The sequence below is a fragment of the Buceros rhinoceros genome, unplaced genomic scaffold (genome assembly GCF_000710305.1).
Source record: "Buceros rhinoceros silvestris isolate BGI_N320 unplaced genomic scaffold, ASM71030v1 scaffold23527, whole genome shotgun sequence".
Classification (NCBI taxonomy): domain Eukaryota; kingdom Metazoa; phylum Chordata; class Aves; order Bucerotiformes; family Bucerotidae; genus Buceros; species Buceros rhinoceros.
The window spans coordinates 1452-11627 of record NW_010423081.1 but is presented as its reverse complement, the minus strand read 5'-3'; the positions used below and the strand labels follow the sequence as shown (position 1 = coordinate 11627).

Here is a 10176-nt window from a genome sequence, read left to right as displayed (position 1 = left end):
AGGAAACATCCGGGTATTTTTCAACTCCTGCCGCTGACGGGCAGTTGTGGTTACAGCTCTGATTGAGGTGGGTGGGAGCGCAGACCTGGGGACAGCCAGCCCCAGAGGGGCAGCAGAAACAACCTCCCGGAGCAAAGACAGATGATCATCAGCCTTGGTAGACACTAGAAAAGACGTCGTATGAAGTACTAACTCTGGGAGGCTGTGAAATCTGGAATGAGAGATGCAGGAAGGTGCCGAAGGGCCAGCTGGGCCCTCGCGATGCTTCTTTATCCGCCAAGCGCGGTCTCCGAATCTGCATAAAAACCTGTGTGCTCTGGTTGGTCTCTAGACACAGAATGGTTCCTGTTTCTGCTGCTTCACCTCTGCCGCCTCCTCGGTGGGGAGTGCAGTTCTGTTTGATTTGCTGCTCGATGCTTGCACTTGGAGGAGGACGCAGCGCTGTGCCGCACAGGGAGACAGACAAGCCGCGGGCTGGCTGGAAGTGTTAGTCTGGCTAACGCCCGTCCCTTTCTCCCTAGCATTCCTAACCTGAAGCCAGATCAGAAGAGCCCAGAGGTGGTTGTGAAGGGGAGAAGCCTGATGTCCAAGTGCCACTTTGAGCTGGAAGACTCTGACTACATCGCTGCAAGAAGCTGCAGCCCCAAGTTGCAGGGACCAGAGGAGTCAACGTTAGATCTTGACACAAGAGTGATTGAATTTGCGGCAATTGGAGTGCGTGGCAGGACCAGCAGGTAGGTGTGGGCAGGGCTTCTCCTGCTGCTGGTCTCCTGGTCACCACCTTTAACCAGACACCTCCCCAGCTACTCTTCCAAGCCCTAAGGCACATCTGTACCTTGTCTGTGGTCTGCTGACACTTGGCCACCAGGCTGGTTTGGGGCTAGGACAAGCTGGTCACTGCAGACCAACTGGCCAGCGTTTGGTTTTCTCTGTCCCTTTCTTCAGTAAGGCGTGGCTTAGTCTGGAAGGATCACGTATCCCCGGCCTGTGCTTTTTGGCCAATACAACCTTTATACCTTTGAAGAGCATCCTAGGGACGTTCTTGCTCCTTTGAGATACCAGTCGGACATGGTTGGTGAAGGCTGCAGCCACAGCAGAGGAACACCATCTTCCAAAGCAGTCGTACTGGGCTGGGTTTCACCATTTTCACTTAATCTTACCATTTTAACGTGCAACAGTTTGGTTATGTCCTTGCTAATTTCTTCGTTGATAGCCATTAATCGATAGACAACAGGGCCCCTGCATCACAGGTGGAATGTTTGTGCTCCGAGCGCTGTTCCCCTCTACCAACTAACCGCTTCCAGATGGTGTCCAGGATCAGTGGTGCCTGCTGGCTGCTGCAGGACAGTCACTAACATCCCAACACCACCTGAGCAGCCCTTTTGCCTTGTGTTCCCAGGACCTTCACAGTTATGAACCCAACCAGTTCCGCGTATTCCTTCCAGTGGACTTGCCAAGACCCTGAAGGTCCACCAGAAGGGGCGGCTTTCTTCTGCTGCACCGAGAGAGGGCAGATCCAGCCCGGGAAGAAAGCAGAGGTGGGTGCAGAAAATTCAGGAGGTAGATCCAGTACACGCCTGTGCCAGTTTAACACCAACTGGGTGTCCCTCACTGTGAGCTTGCCAAGAGCATGAAGAAACCCCTGACTGCAGTGTCAGTGAACTGGGACATGAGCCCGTTGTGTCCCTTACCTCTGCCGTGCTCCGGGGCTGTGAGCAGCACAGCAGCCTATCTCTGAGCTCACAGCAGCGTAAGGTGGAGGTTCCCGGGGTTTCTTGTGGTGTGGTCTGCACCCCCATCCCCTTCCCCTGCCAAGGGCAGCAACTCTCCTTCATTTGCCTCTTTCTCCCCCAGATGAAGTTTGAATTCATCCCCCGGCACCTGGACATCACAGAATCATTCTGGGTCTTTAGAGCCCCTGAGCAGAGCATTTCAGTGCTGTTCCTGTTGGTGGGCAAAGCCACCGACCCACTAGTGACTCTGAACAGATCCCACCTGAACTTCCAGCTGCTGTTAATCGGTGAGCACCATGGTTACCCCTCACACACTCAGGTGTGGACCTCTGCAGGGGCCCAGCACTCCTCTTGTTCCAGCAGCTCCAGCAACAAAGCTGGAAATGGAATCGGGCGCTTATGAGCAGATCATCCAGCTCCTGCCCCCCACGTGTATGAGAGAGAGGAAGGGGAAGGGAGGAGGCTGTGTGTCAGGGCCACGGCATGTCGCTGGGGCTGTTTCCAAGAAGGGATCTGGGGGCGGTGCAGGGGAGTCCAGGGGGTGAGGAGCATATTTCCGTGTTGACAATGAGGGCGCTCACTGCAGGCAGTGCTCCTCGCCGCCGTTGCCTGCTGGCTCAGCCGGTGGGCAGCAGTGGCCTGGAGGCCAGGGAACAAAAGGTTTTCAACAACTGCTTTGTCCTCTCCCCAGGACACGAGGTACACCAGACTGTCTACATGATCAACAGGGAGAAAGAAGCCTTCAGCTTTGCTTTCCGAGAGAGCTCTCTCTTCTCAGAGGGATGCAAGACCTCTGTGAAAATAGAGCCCCGCGAAGGCTGCATCGCTGCCCTTTCGAGGTAACGGGGCTCACAGGCCAGGTTTCCTCCCCTCGTGCCGAACGTTGCACTGCCCTTTTGCTTTGGAGGCTTTCTCCCCTCCGCAAAAGCGGACGGCTGCTTGTGCTCCTTCCCGGCAGGGACACCAGGCAGCTGCAGGTTTCTCTGTAAAGTGGCTGTGTCGGGGTTACCCTGCTCTTCTGGGTCCACCTTCCTGGAGAAATTCAGGCTTTGGATCTTCTAGTTTTGATGACAGAAGCTTTTTTTTGGGGGGGTGGTTAACCCTGTGATCCCCTGAGGCAGCAGCCCTAAGCGTGCAAGGTCTTCTCTCTTCTCCGGGCTCCTTTCGCGGCAGAGCCCAGCACGCATGGTCTGTGCAAGCCACCACGAGCAGCCCTGCAGCCCGGCCTGGGGACAGCAGGGGTCTGGCACAGCTCGCTGTGGTTTGCAGGATCATCACGAGTTCAGGCAGTTTCACAGGTCACCAGCTCACCTGCTGATCCACTAAGGGTGTCCCTGTGCCCGCTCATAGCATGGCTGGGTGTAAGGAGAACACGTTAGCTCCGGGCAGCTTTGCTGTGGCTTAAAAGATGCTGAATTTTGGCTTGCTGCTGGGTGCAAGATAAGAGGGCACCCTGCATCAGCTGCTGGGGCTCACCTGAGAAGCGGGGATTCCCCCAGTCTCCGTAGTCGGGTTGTGTTTGACCACGTACCCAGAAGTAACCCACAAAAATGACAAAGAGGCAGTTTGGTGGCACCCCGGTTGTGCTGCTGTCACGGGAACTGGATGATTGCCCTTTGCAGAGAGGGTGTCACCCCTGTCATAAAGATTGGGGGTCTCTAGGAGTGCCCTCTGCTGTGTTTGGGACCGAAGCGGGCTCTTAACCCGAGAGACGGGGCAGTGAGGTCAGCGTGAGCTCCGGGTGTGCTGCCTCCTTGTACCCTCTGCGATTTCATTGCGTGGGATCGTCCTGCCCTGAGCAGTTCTCAGCAGGGCTCGCTCTGTAGGGGAAGGCCCTGGAAGGGCAGATTGCTGCTCCTGGCTTCTCTCAGGCCTGGGGTCTCACCCCAGCCATGGCACAGCTGCTCTCCCACAGAGAGGAGGTGGGGGGCCAAGAAAGCTGAGAGACAGCGAAGGCAGCAAAAAGGGTCTTCTCTCCCCAGGCTTCCCATTACAGTCTCCTTCACACCAACACTAGAAGGAGAGGTAGCCTTCAACCTCAAGTGTGATGTCAAGAGGAAGACCCAGCCCCTCTCGTTGAATATCAAGGCCACCGGCTATAGCATGAACGTGTCCGTCAGGTGTGAGGACAGCCGTGGCCGTGTCACTGAGCTCAGTGCACAGGAGATCAACGTCATCGATTTCAAGGAGGTGAGCAGCTCCCTGAACCATCTGTCCCACGACGCCCTGCAAGATTGGGCCTTGACCTGATACGTTTGAACAAGAGGGAATGTTTTGCTTCGTTGATGGGTCTCCAGAGGGAGGAAGATTGATCTTTCACACGGGAATGTGGAAGATGCGGGAGCACATCAGGAAGAAGCACTTGCTAGGCCGGCTGCTGCTTTGTGCGTGCTCCAACCCCTCGACCTCACCACCCTCTCCCCGCAGGTACAGCTGAACGAGAACATCAAGCGCATCTTCAGCATCCACAATAACGGCAGGTTCAGCTTCACCTTCTCGTGGGAGCTGAGCGGCCCCACAGCCCGTAAGCAGGTCCTGACCGTCACCCCTCGGACGGGCACTGTGGAGGCCGAGGCGAAAGCAGAGACCCAGCTGGCTTTCCACCCGCAGAAGATGTGCTCTCTCAAGGACACAGAGCTGACGCTGCAGGTGAGGCACCAGCGATTGATACCAGTGACTGAAGGGCCCTTCGCCTTCCCTGCGCAGCCACGTGGCGGCAGGAGGTCCAGCCCCGTGGCGGCAGGAGCCTAGAGCCAGGGCTGAGCTCCACCACTGAAGGGCCTGAATGAGCTCAGGAGGCTCCTGCTGACAAAATAAAGAGCCTGACAGCTTCTGGATTGAACATTTTACTAAGGGCTTATGCAGGAGCACTTGGGAAGTGCTTTTGTGGCCAGGTATGTCCCCCAGGGCCTTCCTGCCCCTAATTCAGCCCCGTGGCGGCAGGAGCCTAGAGCCAGGGCTGAGCTCCACCACTGAAGGGCCTGAATGAGCTCAGGAGGCTCCTGCTGACAAAATAAAGAGCCTGACAGCTTCTGGATTGAACATTTTACTAAGGGCTTATGCAGGAGCACTTGGGAAGTGCTTTTGTGGCCAGGTATGTCCCCCAGGGCCTTCCTGCCCCTAATTTGGGGAGGCCCTACCTGTGGATGGAGATGGAGCTCTTTCTCCCTGCCAGGCCCCTGCTGGGCCAGGTGGCACAGCTCAGAAAGGTGCCACCAGCAGGTGGCACACAAAGCAGGGCCGGGGCTCTCCGGAAGCCCTCTCCCTCGCAGCCCAAGCCAGTCTCCATTCCGGGGTCCTTCGGCAGCTGCTTTTCCTTCTTGTGGCCACGGCCCTCTGTCCCCCATCCTCTTCCTCATCATCTGGTGTCCGGGGTTGTCGTTCCCGTCTCTTCAGCTGGCTCATGCTGTCTCATTGCCTCACCAGATCAGCAAGGGGCCCACGTTTACCTGTGTGTTCCTGGCCACCGTGGTAGTGCCCTCTGTCCACTTCTCCGCCACCAGACTCGACTTCGGAGCCTGCTTCATCCACTACGCCGGGATGCCACCTGCCCGCCAGACCCTCGTCATCACAAACAAGGCAGACAAGGACGTGAGGTTGGCCTTCTCCACACCTTCCTTAGCACGTGCCTGCTCCGTGTCCTCCTGACCCCTGTGGGTGAAACGCTGCGGACTGTGACACTTGTGCTTCTCGTTGTGCTTTCTGGCAGCTTGAACTGCTTGTTCACCAGCACCGCACACCTGGTGGTGGACTTCCCAGGGCATGTTCTACGCCCAGGAGAGACAGTGGAGGTGCCCATCACTTTCTATCCCAGAGAGGTCACATCTTACCATGAGCTCATCCCTTTTGAAATCAACAGTCTTTACCAGCGGAGTGTTGAAGTTCGAGGAAGGGGTACGGAAATGAAGGTGAGATGAAATCCAAATCCTAACCCCCAGGTGGCAGGCAGCCAGCGTGGCTTTCTCTCTCATTTCCCTCATCTCTCCCCCACCCTACCACGTTTGCTCCTTCTTCCCTTTCACTTTGTATTTAATCCCTCCCGCCTCAGGTTGATGTTGTGGAACCCCAAGGCAAGGTGGTGAAGCTGGGAGCACTCTCCATCGGTCAGACGGTGAAGAAGATGGTCACCATAGCAAACAACAGCACTGCTCCTCTCACTTTTAAGCTCCGTCTCCTGCCTACCACGCCAGAGCTGCAAGAAGCTGGGGTAAGGCTCCTTCCCTCCCTGGGGAGCACTTTGGGGTGCCTGCAGGTAGGTGTGAGCTGCTCTGGGTGGAAGCTAGTAGCTAATTACAGTTGGAAGACATAGTCCAGCTCTCCGTGGCCAGGTGGACGCGTCATGGGAAGACACCTTTGGTGCCTAGGGCTGTGTACCAGGGAGTGAGCGGGACGGGGGCAGTGTTGATGGGGACGGAACAGGAACTGGAAGACTCTCTGGAGGATTCACAGCTCAGTTGCCAGATGAAATAGTCTCCACTCGTGTCTTTGGGCAGGTTCTGTGCTTGAACCCCACCAGCGAGCTCAGGCTGAAGGCCAAAGGAGACGCCTGTAAAGTGGAGGTGACCTTCTCTCCAAAATGCCGCATCGAGCCGTTCTCCGAAGAAGTGGTGCTGGAGTGCAGCGGCCTCGTGAGCTCGCTCTTCATGGTGCGGGGCTCCTGCCAGGGCATCCGTGTGAGCTTGGACCGGGATCACCTCAGCTTTGGAGCGGTGGTGCAGCAGAGCTACACATCGCAGCAGATTGTCATGCAGAACACGGGCGACGTGGGAGTCAAGTAATGCAGAACACTCTCCTCTCGAAGGGCTGGGAGCTTGCATGAGGGTCGCGTGGAGCAGTAGCTTGCCCAGATAGTTCCCCTCTGCTTTCCCATCCCTGCGGAGAGCGGCGCAGCCATGGCTGTGCAGTCAGAGCCCGCAAGTCAGCAAGGGGTGCAGCCACAGGGGTATTTACAGATGGGTGCAGCCGGGTGCTGCCCAGCCTGAGGCCTCATTGCCGGGTGATGCAGCACCGTGCCTGAGCTCTGGTGGAAAAGCCCCCAAGAGGCTGAGGAACAGCACGTTGCCGTGGCAGCCTCCCAGTTGCTAACCCTGCCTTCCTGTCCTTGTGTTTTCCTTGGCAAGGTTCAAGTGGGACATCGAGAGCTTCAAGCCGGATTTCTCCATCAGCCCCACAAAGGGTTACATCTCCCCAGGGATGGATGTCCCCTTCATTGTGACCTTCCGCCCCTCTAAGCTGAGCCGCGCTATCCAGTACGAGGGCCTGCGGTGCTTCATCCAGGACGGCCAGCCGCTCCAGCTCACGCTGACAGGGTGCTGCATGGAGACTCCTGTCACCAAAGAGGTACCCGGATCAGAGACACGATGGGTCCCCCTTCCTCCACCGTTTACATCCCGTCTCTCCCAGGATGGGGACCAGAGGACATTTACGCATAGACACGCTCTTCTGAGACTCCCCCCACAAAGCCACCCCAGTATTGCACCCGCAGCCACAATTTTCCTCCCTCTCAGGGCAGGGGAGGGGAGGGTGGCTGAGGCACCTGCAGCCAGCTCCTGGGGCACAGAGGTCAGCGTGGAGGACTCCTGCCCCTCACGGGCATCGCAGGAGGGGGCAGCTGGGAGCTGGTGGCTCTTGCTCCCAAAAGCAAGCCTGGAGCTGCTCTTGTGCCCATCCACGAAGGGGCCATGTGGCTGCGGCTCTTCTCCTTGCATGGGGGAGTTTCCTGCCAGGACTCCCCATTTTCTTTCTCCCCTCCTTGGGAGGCAGCAGACCGCTTCACCCAGTGTGCCAAACTTGTCCCTCTCCCTTCCTTAAGAACAACGTGATTTACTCCAGAAGCCGTGGCCCACATGGAAGTTTTGCATATGACAAGGAAAAGCTGCTTCCTATGCTCCAGGTCCTGGTGTAGAGTTCATCCAAGAGAGGGTGGAAGGGGTTCCTGGGCACCACCAAGCAGCCTCTGTGCTCCTCTCTTGCAGACACTGACTTTTGCGTGTGACGTCCGCGAGGAGCAGAGCCAGACCATCCTCCTGTCCAACCCAAGCAGCAAGGCCTGGACTGTGCGACCCATCATTAAGGGGAAACACTGGAAGGGGCCTGAGTTTTTCCATCTAGAGGCCAATGAACAGAAGAAGCCCTACAAGATCATTTACAAACCCCTGACCATGAGCTCCAAGGATAAGAAGCATCAGGTACGCGAGCTGTGCCAGCGTGCTGACCTTCTCGGCATGACCCTCATAGCTCACCCCGCTGTGGGTAGGAGCTTGGCCAAGGTGACCTTCAGAGGTCCCATCCAAGCTGAAACCCTCCCGTGATCGATGTTGGATTTCCTGGTGTCTAGAGGCCAGGCACAGGGAAAGGGCAGGTGGGAAGGCTGGACTGACCAGGGAATGCGCGAGACAGACCAGGGACAAGCTCTTGAGGGAGTCTAATCAGACGGGCTCTGGGGTGCTGGAGCCGCTGGGGTCGTCGTCCCTCTCCAGCTGACCTTACACCATGGCAGAGTGGAGGCCAGAGACTTCTGGGCTCACTGTCCAGGCTGCTCAGCAGTTCCGTGCCCTGTAGGGTTACAGATGCTCAGTGTCTCTTGAACGTTGGGCTCTGCATGAAGAGCCCGGCAGTTTTCAGCCGCTCTGGAGGCAGAGGAGGTGCCACAGGGCAGGTGACTGTGCCCCATTGGCACCCAAAGGGAGTACTGGGTGTCAGCCCAGCCCTGGCTGCTGAGACCCTGCCGTGTTAGGTTCAGGCTGCTCTCCTGCTGCTGATGTTGGGGCAAGTCCCAGCACTGCTGGGACGGTGTCACCCCCTTACCACGGCTGTCCCGCCGAGCCCAGGCCTGGCAGCTGATGTCCCCAGGCTAATAAGGCAAGTAAAAGGGTGCTGGGATGGGCAGAGCAGCTCTGCTGCAGGGCCAGGGCTTGGTACCTGCGCAGGGGACAGGGCTGCAGTCACAGCTCTGCCAGCGGGACCGGCTCAGAGCTGCTCAGGTGACAGCCTGAGACGCGGGCTGTCTGGTGGTGCTTGACAGGCGGGTAACCAGCCTGGACAGAGAGCAGGAAAGCTCACTTGTCCTATTTCTTGTCTTCTAGGGCTCCATCTTCTTCCCGCTGCCAGATGGGACCGGCCTGTACTACCTCCTGCAAGGGACTGCTGAGGCCCCAAGGTGTTCAGGGACCATTTTCCAGCAGGTGCCGTGTAGAACTTCCTACACCCAGCTCATCCCTGTCTCCAACTGGCTCAGCAGACCTCAGAGGTGAGTCTGGCCCAGGAAGTCTCATCCCCTCACCTCAGGAATCCCCTCAGGATCAAGGAAGGGCTCCCCACTGCCTGGAAGCTCCTTCCTGCAAGCTTTTCCCTCCCCACGGCTGCTCCTGGCTAAAGGGGTCACGCTACCCACGTGCTGCCCCTGGAGACCCCTCCTGAGGACTTTCCTCCAGGGTGGATGAAAGGGATGAAAGCTGGCTCCCTCTGCCTGAGGATGAGGGGGGGCTGTGTTGTACCCCCACATGATGGATATCCTATGGGAGTCCTTCACATCGACCTTCTCCCCATCCTTCTGCCCCGCAGGTTCCTTGTGGTGATGGACATCCTGAAACCAGAAAACCTGGAAAGCAGTTCTGTGCTGCAGGGGCTGCAGTACCTCGACGTTCCAGGCTCCGCCACGAAGCACTACAAGCTCACGTTCTTCTCCTACAAGGAAGGGGTGTTCAACACAATGGTGAGTGTGGACAGCAGCCCGTGGGGCCCTTCAAGGAGCTGTGGGCTCCCTGAGAAGCTGCACTCCTGTTTTCACACCTCCACGGGTGGGACTGGAGGTGTCCTCCCCGCAGGCACTTCTCCACACGTGCCCCTCACATGCCAGGCTCTGTGATGGTCCCACTGGGGGCTGCGGAGCACCGGTGGGTCAGGCCGTGGGTGAGCTGGAAGTGCCAGGCCATCAGGAGACGATCAAGTGGAAATATGCTCCCCTGGTCTTGCCCTCTCCCTTGGTGGCGGTCACGGCCGTTCTTGGAGGGCGGGCGCTGAGCTGGGGCGGCTCTTTGGGCTGGCTCGGCACAACTGGGATATTTGGTATGCGCAGAATGACCGGCACTGCCCTTTTTCTCTGACCCAGGTGACCTTCCTCAACGAGGAGACCAAGGAGTACTTGTACTACCTGGTGACTTTCAAGGCCACTGCTTCGGGGCCCATCGGCACAGTTGAGCTGACCAGCGCTGTGCGGCAGAGAGTGTCCTCCACTGTCAAGGTGGACAACCCTCTGCCCGTCCCGGTGACGTTCGCCATAGGCTGCAAAGTGCCGGACATCAGCGTTCCTCCTCAGCTCGCTGTTCCTGCACAGTCAGAGGTGGGAGCAGCGCTCAGCCCCGGCACTCCGCTCTCCCTGCAGCACAGAGGGTGCCCGTGAAGGGTGATGAACCCTGCGGGGCTCCTGCCCAAGGGCTGCAGC

The 10176-nt window shown here is 57.9% G+C and overlaps 1 protein-coding gene across 1 annotated transcript in view; it reads left to right on the top strand.

The window, feature by feature from the left end:
- The window catches only part of LOC104497100 (hydrocephalus-inducing protein-like), a gene marked incomplete at both ends in the record, with an annotated part of 11394 nt that overhangs the window by 377 nt on the left and 841 nt on the right, over positions 1-10176 (top strand). Inside the window, 15 exons of the mRNA XM_010140312.1 lie at positions 522-734; positions 1400-1538; positions 1855-2020; positions 2425-2572; positions 3716-3923; positions 4161-4382; positions 5160-5329; positions 5443-5641; positions 5782-5940; positions 6227-6507; positions 6854-7073; positions 7709-7921; positions 8819-8982; positions 9297-9447; positions 9844-10074. Of these exons, the coding sequence (XP_010138614.1) occupies positions 522-734; positions 1400-1538; positions 1855-2020; positions 2425-2572; positions 3716-3923; positions 4161-4382; positions 5160-5329; positions 5443-5641; positions 5782-5940; positions 6227-6507; positions 6854-7073; positions 7709-7921; positions 8819-8982; positions 9297-9447; positions 9844-10074 (2884 nt within the window). The remainder of the gene's footprint in view (positions 1-521; positions 735-1399; positions 1539-1854; positions 2021-2424; positions 2573-3715; positions 3924-4160; positions 4383-5159; positions 5330-5442; positions 5642-5781; positions 5941-6226; positions 6508-6853; positions 7074-7708; positions 7922-8818; positions 8983-9296; positions 9448-9843; positions 10075-10176) is intronic.